The sequence below is a fragment of the Euleptes europaea genome, chromosome 7 (genome assembly GCF_029931775.1).
Source record: "Euleptes europaea isolate rEulEur1 chromosome 7, rEulEur1.hap1, whole genome shotgun sequence".
NCBI classification, from domain to species: domain Eukaryota; kingdom Metazoa; phylum Chordata; class Lepidosauria; order Squamata; family Sphaerodactylidae; genus Euleptes; species Euleptes europaea.
This window is the reverse complement of record NC_079318.1, coordinates 41,470,379-41,493,881: the sequence shown is the minus strand read 5'-3', so window position 1 is coordinate 41,493,881 and position 23,503 is coordinate 41,470,379. Positions and strand designations below refer to the sequence as shown.

The following is a 23,503-nucleotide window of genomic DNA, read 5'->3' as shown; positions in this document are numbered from 1 at the left end:
GGGCGGGGGGCGCGCGCTGTAGTGGTCCGAAGAGGGAGGTCGGGACGGGGCTTGGGGGTTCCCGGATGTGCTCAGCGAGAGAAGCAGGGGGCAGGTGAGATGCCGCTGGAAGGGTCACTTCTGTACGGAGAGGGGCCGTGGCTCAGTGGTAGAGCCTCTGCTTGGCATGCAGGAGGTCCCAGGTTCAATCCCCGGCATCTCCAGTTAAAGGGACTAGGCGAGTGGGTGATGGGAAAGGCCTCTCTGCCTGAGACCCTGGAGAGCCACTGCCTGTCTGAGTAGACAATACTGGCTTTGTTAGACCCAAGGGTCTGATTCAGGATAAGGCAGCTTCATGTGTTCATCTGCTTGGCATGCAGAAGGTCCCAGGTTCAATCTCCACCATCTCCAGTTAAAGAGAGTAGGTGATGTGAAAGACCTCTGCCCTGAGACCCTGGAGAGCTCCCTGTCTTAGACAATACTGACTTTGTTGGACCCAAGGGTCTGATTCAGTCTAAGGCAGCTTCATGTGTTCATGTGCTTGGCATGCAGAAGGTCCCAGGTTTAATCCCCGGCATCTCCAGTTAAAGGGACTAGGCAAGTGGGTGATGGGAAAGGCCTCTCTGCCTGAGACCCTGGAGAGCCGCTGCCAGTCCGAGTAGACGATACTCACTTTGATGGACCCAAGGGTCTGATTCAGTCTAAGGCAGCTTCATGTGTTCATCTGTTTGGCATGCAGAAGGTCCCAGGTTCAATCCCCGGCAACTCCAGTTAAAGGGACTAGGCAAATAGGTGATGGGAAAGACCTCTGCCTGAGACCCTGGAGAGCCGCTTCTGGTCTGAGTAGGCAATGTTGACTTTGTTGGACCAAGGGTCTGATTCAGTATAAAGCAGCTTCATGTGTTCAATGATGGCCTTGATGGCCCTCTATCCTTATGCAGGGAGCCTTTCGGCACCCCCACGCACATTGCCTCGTTGAAGCAAGCCTTCTGTGCTAGTAATGGGTACACCCGTGACCAAGTCTTTTTCTTTCGAATCAGTTGTTCTTGAGTAGCTCCTACCGTTGTACAAACTTTGCAGGTAGTGGATCAGCTGTCCAGTCCTATTCGGTGCATTTTTTTAAAAATTGGGAGTAAGTTTCATTGAGTTCGGTAACTGAGACTTCCCAAGTAAGCACGCAGCAGACCCTGGAGTGATTAACAGGGCAATCCTAAAAACTGTTGCCTCGAAGCAAATCCCACTGAATGGATCTGAGTAGATTACTCTTTACTCAGTTAAAAGAGTTAAAAGTTAAAAGAGTTAAAAGTTAAAAGAGAAAGTGCCAAAGCAGGACTGCAGCTGAACATCAAGAAAACAAAAGTAATGACTACAGGAGAATTACACAACTTTAAGGTTGACAATGAGGAAATTGAAATTGTTCAAGACTTTCTATTCCTTGGCTCCACCATCAACCAAAAGGGAGACTGCAGCCAAGAAATTAGAAGGAGATTGAGACTGGGAAGGGCAGCCATGAAGGAGCTAGAAAAGATTTTGAAGTGTAAGGATGTGACTCTGGCCACCAAGACTAGATTAATTCATGCCATCATATTCCCTATTACTATGTATGGGTATGAAAGCTGGACAATGAAGAAAGCAAATAGGAAGAAAATAGATTCCTTTGAAATGTGGTGTTGGAGGAAAGTGTTGCGGATTCCGTGGACTGCCAAAAAAACAAATCAGTGGGTTATAGATCAAATCAAGCCTGAACTGACCCTAGAAGCTAAAATGACTAAACTGAGGCTACCCAACTTTGATCACATTATGAGAAGACAAGAGTCACTGGAAAAGACCGTCATGATAGGAAAAGTTGAGGGCAGCAGGAAAAGAGGAAGACCCAACAAGAGATGGATTGACTCAATAAAGGAAGCCACAGCCTTCAATTTGCAAGATCTGAGCAAGGCTGTCAAAGATAGGACATTTTGGAGGACATTGATTCATAGGGTCGCCATGAGTCGGAAGCGACTTGACGGCACTTAACACACACAGATTACTCTCTTAATTCACTTTTCAGTGCATGCTTTGGTTGGCCATGTTAAGGCGGGTGGATGGGGGAGTGCTTACACTATGCAAGGGAGCCACAAAAAGATAACTGCTACTGAATGTGTGTAACATCCAGCTGTATACCTTACAGCAATCTGTTAGTTGAAAGACAGCACAATCCTAAGGAGAGTTAAACAAGTCTAAGCCCGTCGATTTCAATGGACTTAGACTGGAGTAACTTTGCATAGGATTGCACTGTCCTGGTGCAGCTTCCCATCGAAGATTCTCCTCCTCAAACCTGTACTTAGTGAAGCTGGATGGCAATCAGAGACAGGATTTGTTTTTCATTAGTGGTGACTTGCTTCTAGAATGCCCTTCCCCTTGAGGCTTGCCTGGTGTCAACACCGTTCTACCCATTTTGTAATTGACATTTCTTTCCTTTTTAAATTTGGTTGTATGGCTTGCTTTGGGCCTGATGGCTATTCTATGAATACTACTTAACATTCCCCATTGAGGGCGAGCTTTACATTGAAATAATAAATAAATACATAAAATTACATTTTTGATGCTGCTGAATGTTATGTTATACTGTTTTATGTTTTTATTATTATTTATTTGTTTACTTATTTGGATTTCTATCCCGCCTTCAATCCCCAGCCTAGACTGGGCTCAGGGTGGATAACAACAATCAATCACAATAATACAATAAAATCACAGTATTTAACCATTAAACTCTTAAAATGTATGGTAATATTAAATTACAACATATGGCACACAATCAGATCATAGCTGTTGAGGGCCTGGCAGAGCAGACAGTTTCCCCCCCCCCCATAATTTTATAGATAGATAAGATAGGGGAGAAGATTGGGAGGCCAGCACAGATGACAACTTGTGGTTGCCCTCAGTTGTAGGCCTGGTGAAATAATTCCATCTTGCAGGCCCCGTGGAACTCTTTAAGGTTTTGCAGGGCCCTGATGTCATAAGGAAGGAAATTCCACCAGGCCAGGGTCGAGAAAGCCCTGGCCCTTGTCGAGGACTGCCACACACTCCTAGGGCTGGGGACCGCTAAAAGGTTATTGGTCTCTTTGTTTAGTTGCTGGTATTGATTATCATCTTTTATGCTTGGTTTTTACACTCTTATTGTATTTTTGTTTGAGTGGCCTCAAACAGTTCTCTGGAGAGGTGGTGTGTGTGTTTTCTGTATATATCTTGTTTAAGTAATGGAGAGCTGAGGCAATATGACTACTACTGGGTTAACTTGTCACAATTAGCTTTCTATGGGCAGCCAAGAGCAAGATTCAAGTCCAATAGTACCTTAAAGACCAACCAGATTTCCAGGGTATCAGCTTTTGAGAGTTAAAGCTCCCTTCATCAGGCATCTATTGGACTCAAATCTTGCTTTTCTACTACAGACCCACATGGCTACCCACTTTAAACTATGGGCACCCTAAACTAAGAAATAAATGCCTGAACTGGTATTTAGTATACTTTGATCGATATTGTATTATTGATTCATGTGCTGTTGCCTGTTCATAGTTTAATTATCTCACAGTTCATTTCAAAGCTGAGGACCTGATCAGCTATTGGAAAATACATAGAGAGGGAAGAATGGAGGAACTCTCTCAACCATGTGAACTGTACTTTTGGGGAAATGGAAAGGTAAAACTGACAAGAGTTTATTATAGTAATCTGAGATCTTTTGTAAAGATAATCTTGGATACTATATAAATCACTTTCTTTCCATACTGTCTATGCCATTCTTGCACCATTGGATATCTCTGTTCTAATTTGCAGTGAAATTTGCCTCTCTGTGTTTCTCTGGTACCATCTCCCACATCTCTGCTCTTTGATATCCTACATCCAATGAAGAATGACATAATCTGGTTTAGGCAAGAAAGCCACTGTTTTTAGGTAGTCATCTGAAAAGCTGTATGACTTAGGGCCAAAATAAATGTGACAGGGCAGCCCTATTTGTGTGTAGAATATATGTGAGGGGTATCTGTGAATGAATACTTAACTCTTCCCTGCATTACAACTCCTACCTATGTGATTTTAGGCACTTTTCTCCCAACCTGGTTCACTTCTGGAATTGAAATTGGGCTGGGGGGGGGGGAAGTGTATGAAATGGGAGAGTTCAGGAATGTAAAGAAAAAGAGGGTTAAAAAGAAAATGTAAAGAAAAAGAGGGTCCTCCACCCACGCACCTGTAAAAATCTGATCCAGCTGTTGCTTTTTATGCAGATAGGGTATGTGGCTGCCACCTAGCATGTCCTTCATAGAATAGTTGGGCTTGGGTTTGGCATGCTGCGTTCATATCCTGTCTTTGCCGTTGATTAATTATGTGGTTTGGGGCACCGCTTTATAGGCTCAGGGTCTCTTCTGTAAAACTGAAATAATTGTGACTTACTTCCAATGGTGGTTATGAGGGCAAACTCAGTAAAGATTGTAAAGCATGTTGCAAATTAAAAGTGATACAAACATATGGTATAAATGGGGTGGGTCAGGATCCAGCAGAGTTACTTCTCCACAAGTTTAGCATAAAAAAAAGAACAACAGTTTGCTATAGTTGTAAAATGCAGCTGTAATTTTTCAGCCTCCCCCCACCCCCCGCACGCACACCAGTTTTCCTTGGGGCACTGACATCATAAATGTCTAAAGAAGATTTTGCATTGCCACTTTTACATTACTCAGTAAGGCCTGAGCTGTGGATTGCTCTTCTGTCTTTCAAACAAGTTCAAAAAGGTAATCTCTTTCAGTGGCAAGGAAGCTGCAGTGGGAGAGACTCTTTGTGACTCTGCAACCGGAACTACTTTGGTGCGCCAAGAAAAGAAAAGATGCTGCGCTATTGGGGTGAGATCCCGGTTTCCTCCAGCCAAGCCAACCGCAGCTCCTTCGACTTGCTTCAGCGGGAGTTCCGCACTGTGGAGGTCCAGGATCCACCATTACATCAGCCTTCAGCCAACAAGCCCAGGCCGACCACCATGCTGGACGTCCCTTCAGAGCCTTGCAGCCTCACCATTCACACCATCCAGCTCATCCAGCACAACAGACGGCTGCGCAGCCTCATTGCCACGGCTCAGGCGCAGAACCAGCAGCAAGCAGAGGGCATCAAGTTGGAAGAGAGTGAGCCACTGCCATCCTGCCCTGGCTCCCCTCCCCTCCCTGACGACTTGCTTCCTTTGGATAGCAAAGTACCCAAGATGCCATTTCAGCTGAGGCACAGTGACCCAGAGAGTGACTTTTACAGGTGGGTGGTAGCGCCGTTTGGGGGTGAGTGGTCTGCTGTCCTTGGCTTGACCTATGCAAGGGAGGGAGGTTCTGATCCAGTCCTAAACAAGCTTACTTAAAAGTAAGTGCCACAGGATTTATAGGAGGTGAAAATTTGAAAAGTCACAGCATCCACAGTTTGAGCTGTTTGAGGTAATGTTGCTCCTCGCAGAAATGGTTTGTATAGTCCTAGAGTAAATAGACAATTAATAAGGAGAGGGGAACTCAACAACAACACCAGACTTTATTTGTAGTCATAGACCATCAAATATCCCCCAAAATTGTAATTAAATATATACATAAATAGTTATGAACGGATAATACAAAAGATAAAGATGAAGAGGAGATTAAAAACTGGAATAAAGAGAAAATCTTCCAAAGTATACATAAAACAGTAGAGATTCTAATCACAGGTTGGTTATTCCGGAGCCTTAAGTGCATTTTGTCTTATTTTAGTTGCCAGCCAGGCAAATCTAGCCATACTAACAGACAAATTTGGTATTGTGTCTGACAAAAGGAGCACTGGACGATGTTTTCCGAGAGGTCTGGGACAATCCACTAACAAGGGAATCAGAGGGCCTGATCGTATATGATCATATAACGTGCACTCAAAAGGGGGAAGCTCAACCATACAAGTACAGGTTGAGCTGGAAATTATAATTTTTTAAAAATAAGTTTTATTTTCAAAAGAATAAAGGAATGAACATTAAAAAATGATGTGGGGGGAATAGGGGATTACAATGATGTTTCAAAAATCTTATCTACTGTTTAGTTATATATACACACACACACACATGCACACACTGGGTGTGAAAATACCTTATGTCCCAATTTAATCGCTAACATTCTAAAATATAATGTATTCTCTAGTTCTATATTTCTGTTTAGCTAAACAAAAAAACCTTTAAAACAAAAAACCCTTTAAAACACATTTTTAATATTATCCATTCTAAACTCCTTGCTTATGCTATTCTGACGTAAGCATAATAAAACCTCCAGTTTAAAAAAAAATCTCTGGGTCTTTTATTTACTAGATTAGTTAGTTTTGCCATCACAGCATATTCTGCCAATTTATTCTTCCATTCTTCTATATTGGGACCTTCATCTGATTTCCATTTTGCAGCTAGTACCACCCTGGCTGCTGAAATTATAAAATCTTATAGAATAATTACATTTATTAAGTGTACACAATAGATATGATAAAAACACTATGCCTGGAATACAGGCTACATGTAAAACCACCAGTGCAAACTGTTAAAGAAATATTCAGCTCAGTTGATGATACACATAATGTAAATGACCAATAGACCGTACACGTTTTGGCCTCTTGGGCCTTCCTCAATGGTCATATATATAAAACATGATAATTAAAAATGCATCTGGAAATTAGAAACCCTTTGGGGGGGGGAGAAAAAAAGAAATCCAAATTAAAATGACAATTATAATTATTATAACCAACTTTTTAAATATTTTTTGAAAAGGAAACCATATATACATTATCTTGTGTGGCCAGATGTAAAGTAGTAGCACCACTCATAGGTCTTTAAGTATGATAAATTGCTCACACAAGTATTTAAATGACAAAAATGTCCAGAAGCTAAATTAAAAATTAAACACTAAACCCCCCAAAGGAGATAAAAGTAAATAACGAAATAGAACTAACCTGTTGTAAAATTATCAGTGTTTCCAGATGTGTATCCCACCACCAGTGACAAAATTTATTTACACCAACACACTGATAACGTCAGCTGTTATACAGAATGAAAGTTCTGTTTTTGCAGCTCAGAACTTGGCGATGTTTGGCTTGTCCATAACCTATGTGAAAACATAAGCAGGCAAGGATCACTTGTTGGTTCCCTGTATCCTGAACTTGTTCACCTGTTTCCAACCCTGTTTTCTAGAGGCCAGTTTCTAACCACAAAACAGTATGCTGTATATACTCGTATATAAGCCGAGTTTTTCAGCCCATTTTTTATGCTGAAAAACCCCCCCTCGGATTATACTCGAATGAGGGTCCCACTTACCTGTTCTCCGGTGCAGTGCGGGTGTTCTCCGGTCTCTCCCGCTCATCTGTGGGTGCCTGCAGCCTCTGTAGGTGGTCCGATGACTGCTGATATCTTCTGCGCATGCGCCGTTCGCCCACCTCACGGGTGTGGGGGGGAAAGCGAGGGGGCACGGGAGGGTCCCTTGGGGGGGAGGGAGGGCGGACTGGCAGGCTTCCCCTCAGTGAGGGCGGCTGGGAGGGGGGGCTTCGGCTGTTATGAGGCAGTAAAGCAGTGTGGGTTGAGGGGCGCCTCCGACCCCCTCTTCCTCCTCAGAGAGTTCCAGCGGCCGCCGCCCCTGAGGGGAAAAAAAGACGGAGCGGCAAGGATGGAAGAGGAGGAGGCGGGGGAAGAATGGAGGCGCCTGACACCGAGGGGGAGCGCGCGCATGGCGTAGGATGAGGGTGTGTGGCTGGGGCGGAGGAGCACGTGTTAGGGCTCATAATATACACGCTGCATTGTGTACGCACTGTGTTACTGCATGTGTTGCGTTAGCACTTCTTTTTCAAAGTCTTTTTTTTAAATCATGTTACAAATGGATCCCAATACTTCTAATCCTGGACCAAAACAAAAACGCAGGTCATACGAAGCTGGTTTCAATAGCAGAAGAAAGCAATAACAGTATTGCAAGTAGGGAATTTTGTGTTGACGAAAAACAAGTGAGGGAGTGGCGGAAAATGAAAGCTGACTTGGAAAAGATTCCAAAGGCAAAAAAAGCTCCACGTGGTTTAACGACTTCATATGGGGCTCTAGAGACTGAATTGCATAAATGGGTTATGGAGTGTCGTCAAAATGGTTACTGCATAACACGCATGGGAATTCGCTTACGTGCCCTTCAAATGGCTAAAGACGACAAATTAAAAGCACCAGGCATTGAAAATTTTGTTGCGTCAGCAGGATGGTGTACCGCTTCATGAATAGGTTTGCCCTATGTTTGCGGCAAAGAACAAAGATTTCACAGAAGTTGCCAAAAGACCTTGATGAAAAAGTGATGTCATTCCATTCATTCATCATAAAACAAAGAAGGATCCATAACTATGACCTCGGAGATATTGGGAATATGGATGAAACACCTATGACCTTTGATCTTCCAACCACAGAACTGTGGCAAGCTTGGGATTCAAAACTATTTTACTCAGAACCACAGGAAATTAAAAAAACCATTTCACAGTCGCTCTGTCATGTTTGGCTAATGGAACTAAGTTGCGGCCTGTCATTATTTTTAAAAGAAAGACCTTGCCTAAAAAGGTCAAATTCCCATCACGAATTACAGTGCGCACACATATTAAAAGCTGGATGGATGAAGACAGAACAAAAAAATGGCTGGAAGAAATTTGGAACGGACCAGCAGGAGCAGCCTTAAAGAAAAACCATCATTGCTAGTTTGGGATATGTTCAGAGGCCACACATCTGATGACATTAAAAAAATTGGCAAAGTCTTCTCAAGTTACTTTGGCTGTTATTCCAGGTGGGCTTACATCTGTATTGCAGCCCCTAGATGTGTGTTTAAATAAACCTTTCAAAGACCGTGTGCAAAAGATGTGGCATGAATGGATGTCATCTGGTCAAGCCCGACTGACAAAAGTTGGAAATCTGACGAAGCCCGACATAGAATTGATAGCAAAGTGGGTTCGTGATGCATGGGAAGAGATTCCAGAGGACATGGTGCAACACGTCTTCAAGAAATGTGGCATTAGTAATGCTATGGATGGCAGTGAAGACAGCGCTTTGTATGAGAACGACAGCAGTGATGGTGATGACTGCGAACTCAGTGATGATGACAATGTCTATGCTGATAACCTCACACCAGCTACAGCTGAAGCTCTGTTAGGACATACAGATGATGATAAGGAATCCAGTTTAGAAGGATTTTAACTCTTGTGTTTTAGCTTGGTTGCTGATTGAGCTAAGGTTTTTGTACTTTTAAAGTTATTGTTGATTCAAAACCTAAAGTTATTCAAAACCTTTTAACCTACTGATGCCTCAATTAATGTAATTTTATTGGTATCTATTTTTATTTTGAAATTTACCAGTAGCTGCTGCATTTCCCACCCTAGGCTTATACTCGAGTTAATAAGTTTTCCCAGTTTTTTTGTGGTAAAATTAGGTTACTCGGCTTATATTCGGGTTGGCTTATATTCGATTATATATGGTAAGTTAGATCTGGTTAATCCTGTTTATTTCGGTGGTTTACACAGCATCTAACTCTTTGCTAGATTGTGGCCCCTTTGCTCTGTTTCAGGTGGAGTCGCTGTCTTGCTACCTGGATAAATTTATTTAAAATATTTATATACATGCCTTTCTCCCAGGCATCTCGTGGCCTGAGGTGGGTACTGTATGTGTATTACTGAATCACCCAGTAAAGCTGGAGACGAGGCAGCATCCTCCATCCAGTTCCCAATCTCTTTTTTTTTAAATATTTTTTTTTCCAAATCATTATACATTCCATTTCACATAATTAAAAAGTATAATTCTTCAACTTCCCCTCTCCCCTCCTCTGATCCTTTAATTTACATTGTTTCTCTCTTTGTATTATTTATCTAATTCAATTATAACAAAAACATCCGTGTCCAATACATCCGCTTTGAATTAGATCAAAATATGTTTGTTAATATCACAGTTAAGTTCATTTCTACAATAATTAGACCATGCCTAGCCAGTTCCCAATCTCGACTTGTCGTTCAACCCCTCCCTCACCTAGTGCAGCAAGTGGCATGTCAGATTTGCTGTTCAGCATGCGAAGGTCAAATGGAAAGGAGGGAAGATGACAAGAGCAAGCAGAGAGTGGGTCGGAAAGCTTTAGTTGCCTTGTCTTTTGCCACAGCAGGAGAATTAAAGTTGCTTGGCTCTAGATAAGGGATGGGGAACTCGGGGAACTCGGGAGCTTCAGGGCCCAGCCGCGGAGGCGCAGCACAGTGCAGCCCTCCCCGAGGGTGTTCCTGGGGCCGCGGCGCCCTTTGGACCTCCTCTCGTCGACTGTTGGTCGGGGGGAGGGGGAGGGACGCTTCCCCCAAGGCTGCCCCCTACAGTCACGGCATGCAGGAACACCGCGGCACACTGTAAGCCCCTCTCGCCGTCTGTCAAGCGGCGAGGGGGGGGGGGAGAGAGGCCGGTGGGTCCCAGTGGCGGAACATGGGCGCAGGAGCCGATCGGGCTTGGAGGGCCTTTTGTGGACCCGGGGTGGGAGGGCGTGGAGGCTGGGGTCTGGTCGTGCGGGACTGCGTGTGTGTGTGTTGGGGGAGGCAGGGAGCCTGGGACCCGGTTACGTGGGGCCAGCGAGTGCGGGTGTGTGTGAGGGGAAGGCTTTTCTCTCTTCCTCTTTTTCTGTCACTCTTCCTCCTTTCTCCCCCTCTCTCCCTCGTCTCTTTCTTTGTCTGTCTCCTTCCGTCCTTCTCTCCCCCTCCATTTCTCTGTTTTCCTTCCTTCCTCCCTTCCTTCCCTGAGGATTGGCAGCGCCCCCCTGGCACCTTGTTTGCTCAGGGCCCACTGCTGGCTGCCCTCCCGCCAGGGAGGGGGGAGCGGGGGTGCCCTCCAGGCCTTCTCTGTGTGGCCTCTCCTGTGGTTGCCAACCTCCAGGTGGTGGCTGGAGACCTGGCAACCCTAGCCTATCCCTGCCCCTGCGCCGTGAGATCTACACCTGGTTATGGCCCCTGAATGATGTTATAAATGAGCAAATGGCCCTTGGCAGGAAAAAGGTTCCCCACCCCTGCTCTAGATCCTATAGATCTCTTTTGCTAATGGTAGGGCTTTCCTACCCTAGTACAGGGAGCCATTTGCTGACAGAAAGGGCTGTCACCTTGTGCTGGAGTAAGCGCCGTAGTTAGCAGAATGGATCCATGAGATCCAACCCTGTTTTAGCTGTCTGGGTTGCAAAATGGTGATGGAAACTGTTAAGGCCGGCTCAAATTTATTTTAGCGAACGTCAGCTTGACAGAGCTATTCTAGTGTTACGTCGATGACTGCTTTTGGTGACTGTTGAAAGGAAACGTACGTGTGGTTATTAGGATACAGGCAGATACAGCCATATTAGGATACAGCCACATAAAGAAAGGAAAGACAGCTTCCCTACTTGTTAATTTACCAGCGTCATCCTTGATCTTATTTAAAATTTGTCAAATGATACAATTTTTATGCATTTCGTTTGCTAGAGAATGCTACTCAGCAGTGAAATCTTTCATAAAACTGAAGAATTTGTGAGAAGGCAATCTTCTTTAGACCTACTGCTGGCATCCTGCTCACCTATCATTTCAACCCCATAATTTTACTTGAGTGAGCCTCAGCTGTTTCTGCACATATGAAATAAGCCCAAATTCCTTCGCCTTAACTTGCTAGTAAAACAGGAAATGGGCCTTAAGATTTTCCTACTGAAATGGGAAAGGCCTTGCCTTATGTCAAAGAATCTTTCTCATTGCTTCAGTGTGTGTGTGTGGGGGGTGTCTGATAGGTAGCAGCCTGCCATTTTAAGTGATCAAAACAGAAAATGCCCCAGTTTATGATGCCTGAAACCCCATTAACCCCAAAGGCTAAGTTTGATTTATCTGACTTGACAGATGTGTCACTGTACTCTGTTCAGAGAGAAGGTCTACTATACATTTCATAGCCAGCAGGCAGCGGGGAGAAACCAGCATTCCTCTTTACATTATTAATATCACTGACTAGGAAAGCACCAGCTTTCTGAAGTTCCTCTTTCTGTTAGTTATTGTAACCCTCTCTAAACTGCAGCTTTGTGGATTAAAATCCAGATGCTTGAGCTGGAAGCCAGAGCTGTCAATCATTAGACTGCAGTTAAATTATTTAGTTAAATACTTTTGAAGCCAACAAAGGTGAAGCTTTTCCTACTTTTCCTCTACTATATCACCAGGCATCTTTAATACAGAAATACAGTTATAATATTTCTGAACACTCTCTTATGGACTTTAATTTCAATGCTTAGCTTAGGAGGGCCCTGATACTTTGTTTAATGTTCAGGAGCATGCATTTTCTTATACTTCCAATGCAGATGTGCATGCATTCTTGTCCAGGCAAATGTAGCACTTAACATGAGTTACTACTTCCCTGCAAAGTTGCATGGGAAGCTTTTTGCCTTGCCTGCACCATGTTTAAATCTGGTCAGAGTGTATTGGCTTGAGGTCAAGTTGCAGCCACTATGCAAGGTACTTTAAGGCAAGACCTTTATTTTGAACTCTGAAAAATGTTGTACCTATCTTTGCTATGTTTTACTTTAAAAAAAAAAAGCCATCTTTGCAGGAAGTCTGAGTAGCTATCTCAAATTAGTTAGGACATTAGGCATGCCTGAAGTGTTGGTTAGAGTCAGCAGCGCCTTCCCCAGTTATCACTCAAGTCTTTGTGTGCTGTCTTTTTGCTTACAGAGGCAAAGGAGAGCCGGTAACTGAGTTGAGCTGGACCTCTTGCCGTCAACTTCTCTACCAGTCCATGGCTACTATTTTGGCCCATGCAGGCTTTGAGAGTGCCAATGAGAGCGTCCTGGAGACCCTGACGGACATTGCTCACGAGTACTGCCTGAAGTTCACCAAGCTTTTACGCTTTGCTGTGGACCGGGAAGCCCGGCTTGGGCAGACACCCTTCCCGGATGTCATGGAGCAGGTGTTCCACGAAGTGGGCATTGGCAGTGTGCTTTCCCTGCAGAAGTTCTGGCAACACCACATTAAAGATTATCATAGCTATACGCTACAGGTGAGAAGAGAAGGATGCTCAGATGTGAGCTGATGGGAAATGTATGTATTCTTTGTCTTACAGTGCATTTTAAACTGTTAGGTGAGTTGTGTGTGGGTTTAGGCTGTTCATATGTGTGGACACTGCTTTCTACCTGCATGGTATAGTGGTTAAGAGTGGTGGTTTGGACTCTAATCTGGAGAACTGGGTTTGATTCCCCACTCCTCCACATGAGTGGCGGACACTAATCTGGGGAATTGGGTTGGTTTCCCCACTACTCCACACCAAGCCAGCTGGGTGACCTTGGGCTAGTCACAGCTCTCTTTGAGCTCTCTCAGCTTCACCTACCTCATAGGGTGTCTGTTGGGAGGGGAAGGGAAGGTGACTAAAAGCCGGTTTGATTCTTCCTTAAGTGGTAGAGAAAGTTGGCGTATAAAAACCAACTCTTCTTCTTCATGCTGCAGCAAACTCCGATCCTGAGAATGGTCTTGAAAGTGCCTTATACAGAGCCAGATCATTGCTCTATCTAGCTCATATTGTCTGGCAGTGGGTTTCCAGGGTTTTAGGCAAGCTGCTGCCTGCTCATCCTCTCACCAGACATGCTAAAGATTGAACCTGGAGTCTTTTTCCTGCAAGTTAGTGTGCTGTGGTCTTTGGAGCTAAATGGGTCTGTGCCTGAATGGGAAGTAAAAAGAAGAGTTGAATTTTTTATATGCAGATTTTCTCTACCTTTTGAAGGAGAATCTCATTCTCTTCCCCTCCCAACGACAGACACCCTGTGAGGTAGGTGGGGCTGAGAGAGCTCTAACAGAGCTGTGACTAGCCCAAGGCACCCAGCTGATTTCATGTGTAGGAGTGGGAATCAAACCCGGTTCTCCATATTAGAGTCCACTTCTCTTAACCTCTATACCACGCTGGCTCTCAGCGGGGGCCCCTATAATTGCCACTCTGAGCTCGTTGGACAAAGGGGGAAATGAAGCAAATATTCTGGACGCATCTGTTGTAGAATGTCTTTATTTTGTCTGTGGCCAGGTCAGCTATGAAAAAGCAATACTCTTCTGCTGAGAGCTTTTTCTGCCAGACCAGTTTTCTTGTTTCATGCACATATTCATTCTCATATTTAAAAATCATATAAGGTGTTTCTGTTCCGGCTTTGTTTTTCCACAGCTTGCCACTGTCACACCTTTTCCGCTGTCCTTCCGCACGAGAGAGCTGATCATTCTCTCCCTTTTTCTCTCCTTCAAACGGTTACCAACAGGTCAGCAAGCAGCTCTCGGAGGAATATGAAAAGCTCGTCAATCCCGAGAAGGCAGCCGAAGACACCAAGCCTGTCAAGATCAAAGAGGAGCCAGTCAGCGACATCACGTTTCCCATGAGCGAGGAGCTGGAAGGGGATCTAGCATCCGGGGACCAGTCTTTGCCCGTGGGGGTGCTGGGAGCTCAGAGCGAGCGTTTTTCGGCCAACCTGGAAGCAGAAGCCTCTCCGCAAGCTTCAGGTATGTATTGCGTTGGGCTGGCAGGCACCTTGAGTCACAGAGGGAAACCAGAATTGCCGTGAGAGCTGGTGGGATGTTAGTGGTTAGAAGGTTGGGCTAGGACTGGATTGGGTTCAAATGCCCTCTCTGCCATGAAGCTCACTGGGTGACCTTTGGGCCCGTGACTCTCTAACCTACCTCCCCCCACAGCTGCTGTTATTAGAAATGGAATTTTCAATTTCAATACCTTTATTGGCATACCATCAAGCAGTCGATCAAATAAAGCCAACCCTCTAAACATCATTTAACCTCCGCCTCTTAACAATTTCATCAAAAAAATTTAGCCACAGATTCAGTAGTCTCAGAATCTCGGGAGGATAACAACAATTTGATCTTACTATCATCAGCTTGATCTACATTATTTGAGAGAAAGGGATCTAAAAGGACCGCACAAATTTCACAGTAAAATGGACAATACAAGAGCATATGGTCAATACTTTCTATCTAGAAATGGAATTTTTCAGGAGGGCATTTTTATAAAGGGAATAGTTTTTAATGTCTGGGGAAAACAGATGGCAATTTTTATGGTATGTATTATGCTCTTTTTGTTGCTTTCTTTTTTACTGTAATCTGCTTTGAGTCTCTGCAAGAAAGGCTGACTGTAAATGAGGGCCTTTATAAAGGGCATAGTTTTTAATGTCTGTGGAAAGGAAGAAAAGGAAGGGTGTGGGTGGGGAGGGAGGGAGAGATTCCTGGAAGGGGCATCCTGTCTGTGGCAAACCTGCCACACATGTCCATTAGTTTTATGTTGACATCTGCCAGTCTATGAACAGTATATAGATAATGTTAACTAGTCAATGATTTTTTTTCTGTGTGCGCTTCAGTCCTATAATGGTATAGGAGTCAGTAAGGCTAGTTAGCCTTCACCTCATGGACCTTGGGCCAGTGACTCTCTAACCTACCTCACCCCCACAGCTGTTGTTGCTGGAAATGGAATTTTTTGGGAGGGCGTTTTTATGAAGGGCATAGTTTTTAATGTCTGTGGAAAACGGATGGCAATTTTTATCGTTTTTATGGCATGTATTATACTCTTTTTATTGCTTTCTTTTTTTTACTGTAATTGCCTTGCGTCTCGGCAAGAAAGGCTGACTGTAAATGAGGCAAAGTAACTAAATAGTAAGGATAAAATTAGGTTGAGAGAACACGTACACTGCCTTGAGTTCCTTGGAGGAAGTGTGGGATAAAAATGTAATTGATAAATAGGCATGCTTATAGGAGTAGTGTCGGTACATCCTTTGAAATAGAAAGCATTCCATGACACTTTCTTGCCCAAAGTTAAAGGTCATGCCCGAGCAAGAGTTCTGGGGGCTTAGAGAGACTTGGGTGATAATCATTAACAATTTACCATTTGTCACATTTACAGTCATCTACTGGACCTTTGGGAATATTTCTTGTTACTTTTTGTCAATATGGGGTGATGGGGGTTAGAGGAACATAAGAAAGGCCATGCTGGATCAGACCAAGGTCCATCAAGTCCAGCAGTCTGTTCACACAGTGGCCAACCAGGTGCCTCTAGGAAGCCAACAAACAACTGCAGCAGCATTGTCCTTCCTGTGCTCCAAAGCACCTAATATAACAGGCATTCTCCTCTGATCCTGGAGAGAATAGGTATGCATCAGGACTAGTATCCATTTTGACTAGTCGCCATGAATACCCCTCTCCTCCATGAACATGTCCACTCCCCTCTTAAAGTCTTCCAAGTTCGGAGACATCACCACATCTTGTGGTAGGAAGTTCCACAATGTAACTAAATGTTGTGTGAAGAAATACTTCGTTTTATATGTTTTGAATCTCTCAAGCTTCAGCAGATAACCCTGCATTCTAGTATTATGAGAGAGGGAGGAAAGCTTCTCCCTGTCCACTCTCTCCATACAATGCATAATTTTATAGACCGCTATCATGTCTTGCAGTTGATCAGCTGGGTGGAAAAATGTGTTTTACTGGAGAATTCTTGCTAAACTGGGTGATTTGTTCTGAAACTTTCAGCAGTCCTTTTAAAATATAGTAATTAGCTAGTAATGGATAGATTTAAAGAAAGGCTAGGAAAGCAAAAGGACACACTATTTATAGCTTTGTACTGTTATGAAATCCCTGTAGCAATGAAGTGGATGGCCCCTGTGTGGATGATGAAAGCAGTACAATGGGGCCACCCACAGCCATAGTAGGGGTGTCTGCCTAACTCCGGACCCCCCCCCCCAGCTGCTCTGAGGAGTATAAATGTGTAACTTATGATAAGGACTGGAAATGCTCCAAAAAGAAAAGAAGTGGGGAGGGGAAGTCAGCATGCTCCACCCCCTGGCAATTTATAGACTCTGGGAGGGGTTTTGGGGAGTGATGTGTGATTTCCATATTAGTCTGCCCCCCAGTCTGTCACTATCTCTATTGGTAAAGCAAATACCATAATTTAAACGATGGTAGTAAAACTGAGCAACCCACATACAAGGTATGGGTTTCTATATACTCTGGGGTGGGGGGAGAACATGCGGAAAAATAGGATTTTGTAAATTGACCCAAAAGGAGGGGTGGGGGCATACAGAAACCCAGATGGGGAGATTTTGGGGTCTGGGGTGAGTGGGTTGCCATTTGCTTGTGCATGTTGGGTAATTTTGGCCACTGCCTGTTGATGCCTTAACTGATCAAATGGCAGAAACTGGCGGGCCAAACCGGGGCGGGGCGGGGGGCTCGTCATCCCTGTGTGATGATGCAGCTTCTAATGTGACCTGGAAGTGACAATGTTGTGATGTAGGTGGAGCTGAGAGAGTTCAGAGGACTGTGAGTAGCCCAAGGTCACCCCGCTGGCTTCATGTGGAAGAGTGGGGAAACCAACCCGGTTCACCAGATTAGAGTCCGTCGCTCTTAACCACTACACCACGCTGGTGAAGCCTACTGCTTTCATGGTGTCTGTCGTCTTGGGAAAAGATTGTTAAGACAGTCTTTAAAACAATTTGCAGAGCCTTAAACACTGTCGGAAGCGACTTGACGGCACTTAACACACATAACACACACACACTTACTGTATGTTGCAGTTAAAAAAGAAAAAAAAAACCCCAACAACTTTAAGAACCTTAATCTGAGCTGTTGTATATTGAAGGGAGCCTAAATCACAAGCTGTATGAATTTGGGGCAATGAAAACACAAACCAGTTTAATGTTTTGCTGGAACTCTTTGGTTTTTTTCTACAGTGCCTCTGAAACACGCACTTACTTGGGGTTGGGGAGGATGCAGTATACTATTCCTAGATAATTTGGGGACTCAAGTGATTCATCTTGAAGTCTTGATAGTGTTTACTGTGTGAGACTGAGAGGTTAAGATGCTGACATAATTGGTGCTTTTCTGCTACTGTTTTCTACTTAAGAATGCAGAGGTTCTGTTTTTCCTTGAAAATACATGTTTTCTTTGCATCGGGGGCTCCATATGCCGGTAACCAGGTTGCGGAAGCGTGTCCCACTGGGTACTTTTGCATGAAACTACAAGAAAGAAGTGGAGCAATCATAAGATCGCTTTGAAGAATTTTTCCTTCTGTTTCATTTGCTTCCTTTTATTTGCTCTTCCTCCTCTTCCTCATTATTCTAAACTAGCCACACTGTTCCCCCCCCCCAGTGTCCTTTTCATGTTTGTTGCTTCATGACTAACAAGCTTGCTGTCTTTCTGTCCCTTCCAGGGGGTGAAGTGAACACTTCACCTTTGTGGAACTTGGCCCCTGTGAAAATGGAACCGCAGGAGAGTGAGGAGGCCAACGTCCATGGGCACCACGGGGTCCTTGGCAGCGACGTGTTTGAGGAGCCCATGTCGGGCATGAGTGAGGCAGGCATGCCGCAGAGCCCAAACGGCTCCGAGAGCAGTTACGGCTCCCATTCCCCGGACAGCTTAATGGGATCCTCGCCAGTCTTCAACCAGCGCAGCAAGAAGAAGATGAAGAAGATGTGAATTTGGTCGGCAACAGCCTGCATTGGCTCAACGAAGAACTCAGAGCTGGATAGGAATCTGACCAAGAGGTTCTGCTCTGAACTGGAGACTTGTGTGTGTGTGCGTGCACTTCTGTCTTGACTGTCTCTCCCACTGCCTACCTGCATTCTGCTTTGATTATGCTCTACACACACATGCACACACCCTAACCATCTTGATAGAACACCAGATAGCTTAAAGTGGAACTGGCTCTTAAACTCACATGTGCCACAATATGATTGGATTGTTTGGTTAAGCAAAGATCATTATACTGAAGCTCTGGTTGAGTAAAGGATGGTTTTATTCTTGTCTAAGGTTAGCTGGGGTTGTCATGTTTGCTTCAGATTGTTGGGATCGCATATGGCAATGTGACCACATGATCTTCTAGTTGGGCAGACTTTTTTTTTTTGGGAAAACAGTATAACTTCTATTTTGGTGCTTGCTTTCTCTGTGGTATAAAAATAGCAACAATTATATTTGACCATTACGCAGTTCTGCAACTAATTTTTGATGGAGTCTTTTTTAATTGAATCAAAAACTGCAAGGAACTTAAGTCCAGTATGAATCTGCAGTGGAACTCACAGCCTGCTGAAAAGTGGGATTTGAATGTCAAGCTCCAGGGACACTGTTTCTGTTTGCCAATGTAATGGTCACATCATTATTTAAATCATTCCTTATCATAGGCCACTTCATAAGTTTTATCTATATGCTTCCATTAAAAAACATAACCTAGTATACCAAGAAAAAATGGATTTTGTGACCAATATTATTTTAGCAAATTTGTTTATTTTGCCCCTGCTAGTCAAGGGGAAATACCTGAAAGGAACCTGAAAGACTGTCTAGTACCACTCACAATGTTACACTGCATCTAAGATTTAATTAGGAAATCATTGGTTTGAAACTATCTTTTGCAGTCAATGAAGCTTACTTAAAAAAATGAATTCTGAGTTTGCATTATGTTTCTGTAGAATAGTAGAACTTACTTTGGACCTGCATGTATCTGATTAAATAGCCTCTTAGCTTTTTTTTACACTAATGCAGACAATATTTATTCTAATAAAATAACAAAGGGAGGGAACAAATGTTGCCTTGAAGTTTCTTATGGTACATCACCAACCTTGTCCTTTTCTAGTACATTTGTTAGCTTATAAGCAGTTACTTGGGAATAGAATCTTGAGTTTTACCCTGAGAGCTATGGTTTACAGTCCCTCAAACCAATCAAGTACAGGCAGCATGTACCCTGTAAATGTAATTGGACTGAAGAATAGAGTAAAATGAAGATGCATACCTTGTTAACCGCTGAAAAGGCACAATGAGAGGTTGGTAGAAATGCTACCTTTTATGGAACTGAAATCACTTAATTACGTCTGCCAGCTTCCAAAGCCTATTAAATAAAAGTTGTGAAGATTGATGAGCTCCAGAAAGCAGCCTGAGGTTTTCATACGACTGCACGTTTACCTGCTTGTGGTTTCAAACATGTTTGATAGTGAAAGACAGCACTAAAAAGTGGAGATCTTGCTTCCTAGTTATGTGAATTTTCTGTGTGTCAAATTTCCAGTCCATAAAAACAGTAAATACGACCCTGGGGTATTATATGCACAGAAAGCTTAAAGGCTGCACACCAATGCGTACTTGGGAATGAACTCCATCTAACATAGTGGGATTTACTTGCAAGCAGTGGGATTTACTTGCAAGCAGTGGGATCATATCTCCCCACCCCACTGCCTTATCTCAAAATCCATTTTATTATTTCCATTTTGTTAGTTATTTTCTCATGGTGATCAAAAAAACCTCCCTAAAAACAAGAAATAATGAAAATGGGAATAGGCTAATTATGTTCTGCCAACACCAACAGGAACTCCACATATTATTTTGCTATCCAGAAGTTTCAAAATCCAGTAAGGGTATGAACTGTGTGCTCTGACCTGGATGGCCCAGGCTAGCCTGATCTCGTCAGATCTCAGAAGCTAAGCAGGGTCAGCCCTGGTTAGTATTTGGATGGGAGACCACCAAGGAATACCAGGGATGCTGTGCAGAGGAAGGCACTGGCAAACCACCTCTGTTAGTCTCTTGCCATGAAAACCCCAAAAGGGGTCTCCATAAGTCGGCTGCAACTTGAAGGCACTTTACACACACACACATGAACTGTGTGCTCAATTGTACCCCAGAGTCATATTTACGTAGCTAGGAAGAAAGATCTTAACTTATTTTTCCTTATATCCCTGTCCTTGGTTTTTGTTTCTCTAGCTCCATAACCTCCGGCTCTCCGTTCCCTGCCCCTCGACAGCCTGGCCTGGATTACTGGTAAACCTGGTTTTGTATGGTTGCCTTGAAAGATTCTTGGGGGTGCCAGGCACCTCTGCCATCATGGACATGGAAGGGTTCCAAGGCTAATAATAGACTATAAACAGCTATACTAAAAACACCAAGCAGTTCTAGGAGTTGTAGCTTTGCAAGGTTTTTCTTTTGTTGTTTCTTAGCTGCCCTTTGGAGAACTACACTTCCCATGGTTCATTGGGGGGAAAAGTACCCTATCAGTTGATTCTAGCATTCCCTTTGCCATCTTGCATACTTACGCAACCAACACTGGCAACAAGCAGTGCTGTCATACTTCATGTTTACAGTTAAATACAGTGGAAAAGTCAACATCTATTGATTTGATGGTATAGCTACAGTATAAATGGGCGATGTAATATTGATTCTCTTTTTTTCAGAGTTTCTTGGGCAGAAAAATTTGAAATGCATCAGACTGGCTTGTATTTTGTTCATAAACCAGCAGTAAAGTCTTGACCTTTTCTCTTCCCTGTATGTTCCCCTAAGTACTGTTTCAAACGTTTGTATGCCAGCTGCTGACTTTCTTTTGTTTTTGCACATGAAGACTTTTAAATTCCATGCAATGTTTCATGCATTTTCAGTGACATTTATCATGAGCAAAAGTGACATTTCAAGCCTGATTTAGCAAGTCATGGGTGTGGGGGATGATTTTTAGAAACAGAATGAGAATTTGCTCAGAATGATCATATAGATGGAAAGCTTTAAACGTTAGCAATTATCTGTCCAGGAAAGCACTGAGGGATGTGGGGTCTCCAAGTTGACTGTCCTCTGTTGGTTCTCAAGTGGACTGGTGTACACGTATATGGATCTCATATGTTGTCTGTTCAGGTGATTGGAAAGCTTTTGGGGCAGGCTGAGGTCTATCTTTTAAAAAGGCTCTGAACCTGCAAGGTTCAGAAACCTGCAAGGAGCTTGGCAGTTCTTGGCTAACTCTCTACTCTCCAGCATGGTGTAGTGGTTGAGAGCAGTGGACTCTGATCTGGAGAACCGGGTTTGATTCCCCACTCAAGGTCATGAGCGGCAGACTCTGATCTGGTGAACTGGATTTGGTTCCCCACTCCTTCACATGAAGCCAGCTGGGTGACCTTGGGCTAGTCACAGCTCTCAGTCCCACCTACCTCACAGGGTGTTTGTTGTAGGGAAGGGAAGGTGATGGTAAGCCAGTTTGAGTCTCCCTTAAGTGGTAGAGAAAGTCGGCATATAAAAACCAACTCTTCTTTTAAAAAATTATATGTGTGTGCACGCGCACATAATTCAGTGGAATAAAGCTGGTTCTCGGAATTCCAGTTTACTTCCCTTCCCCACTGTTAATAACCCTTTTTATTGTTGTGTTCATTCTCTGTTCTTCGTGGGATCAAAGGTGGAAAAAAGGTTATCTCAGGAACATTGTCACAATTTACATCTGGCATGGTTAGTAGTAAATAGTGCCAAGCACTGGCAGGCCTATTAAGTAAACATAACTTTGGTCTCTTTCACAGATGTGCTTGGTGTTGTGATGGGGAAGTGTGGTGTGGGCAGATAGTCCTCAGTTAATCCTAACATCATTTTCCGGTACTATTGTGGACAGTGACACTGGGCTGTGTGGGGGAGGTCTTTTGCCAAAAATATTTTAGTCCTCTTCCTATTTCCCCAAACTGTCACACAAACCCTCAGAAGGATCAGGTTCATAGCTTGGGGGTTCTGGTGGACTACTCTATGTTGCTTGATAAACAGGTGGCAGAAATGGTAAAGAATGTTTTTTTCCAGGTTAGGTGGATATGAAAGTTACATCTCTTTCCAGGAGAAAACTGACCTTTGCTACCATAACATGTCAGCATCTGTGTTGGATTCTTGTGACATGCTGTACATGGATCTGCTTATGAAGACAGGTCAAAAACTTCAATAGGGTAGCCAACTCCAGATTGTGAAAATCCTGGAGATTTGGGGGTGGAGCATAGGCAGAGTGGGGTTTAGGGGGGGAAGGGCCTCAGTAAGATATTATGCCATAGAGTCCACCCCCCAAAGCAGACTTTTTCTCCAGGGGAAATGATCTCTGTGGTATTGAGATCCATTGTAATGCCAGGTGATCTCCAGGTCCTACCTGGAGGTTGGCAACCCTAATTGGTGCAAAGCAAGATGGCTGGAATGTTAGCAAGGAAGCACTGCAATAAACATATAACAACTTTTTAAAAAATTCTCGGAGCAGCAGCAGGCAATGGCACTTGCAAGTGGGAGGTCTCTCACTAAAGCTGGAGGCCTGGCAAGTCTAGCTTAATGACACTTTTGGTGAAAACCATAAGTGATTGCATGGTCATGGGGGATGCTCTAGGCATCAGCCAAAACTCTATGGTTTAACCTAGCATCCTAGAGCAGCCCACTCAACGTGATGAAGTCATTTCCAGTTTTTGTGGGAAATGAATGCGCATGGCAGCGTGATGCTGAGGTGCTTCTCCCCACCTCCAAAATCCTCCCAGCAATTCGCAATTGGAGCCCGCAGCCCTAGTTATTTACCAGCTGAAGTTATTTGCCTCTATGCCATGACAAGAGTCAATTGCCCATCTCTGCACATTAAACCTCTATTCAAATGACCGGTCCTTTTTCTCCAGGCCTACTGGCAACCGTAGGAGAAGGACAAACACTTTGCTGGCACTAGTTGGCAGGCAGAGAGCTATGCAAATTTAGGGGGTGAGGATTTGATGAAGGCAGATGACAGATGCTAAGGTTGGTAAGA

The 23,503-nt window shown here is 43.8% G+C and overlaps 1 protein-coding gene across 1 annotated transcript; it reads left to right on the top strand.

The window, feature by feature from the left end:
- The first annotated feature begins 4,827 nt into the window (after positions 1-4,827).
- SUPT7L (SPT7 like, STAGA complex subunit gamma) lies at positions 4,828-18,496 on the top strand. Its single transcript, XM_056853649.1, has 4 exons — positions 4,828-5,244; positions 12,676-13,000; positions 14,238-14,475; positions 18,176-18,496. Exons 1-4 carry the CDS (start codon positions 4,832-4,834, stop codon positions 18,439-18,441), a joined length of 1,242 nt encoding a protein of 413 aa, XP_056709627.1. The 5' UTR covers positions 4,828-4,831; the 3' UTR covers positions 18,442-18,496.
- The last annotated feature ends 5,007 nt before the right edge of the window (positions 18,497-23,503 follow it).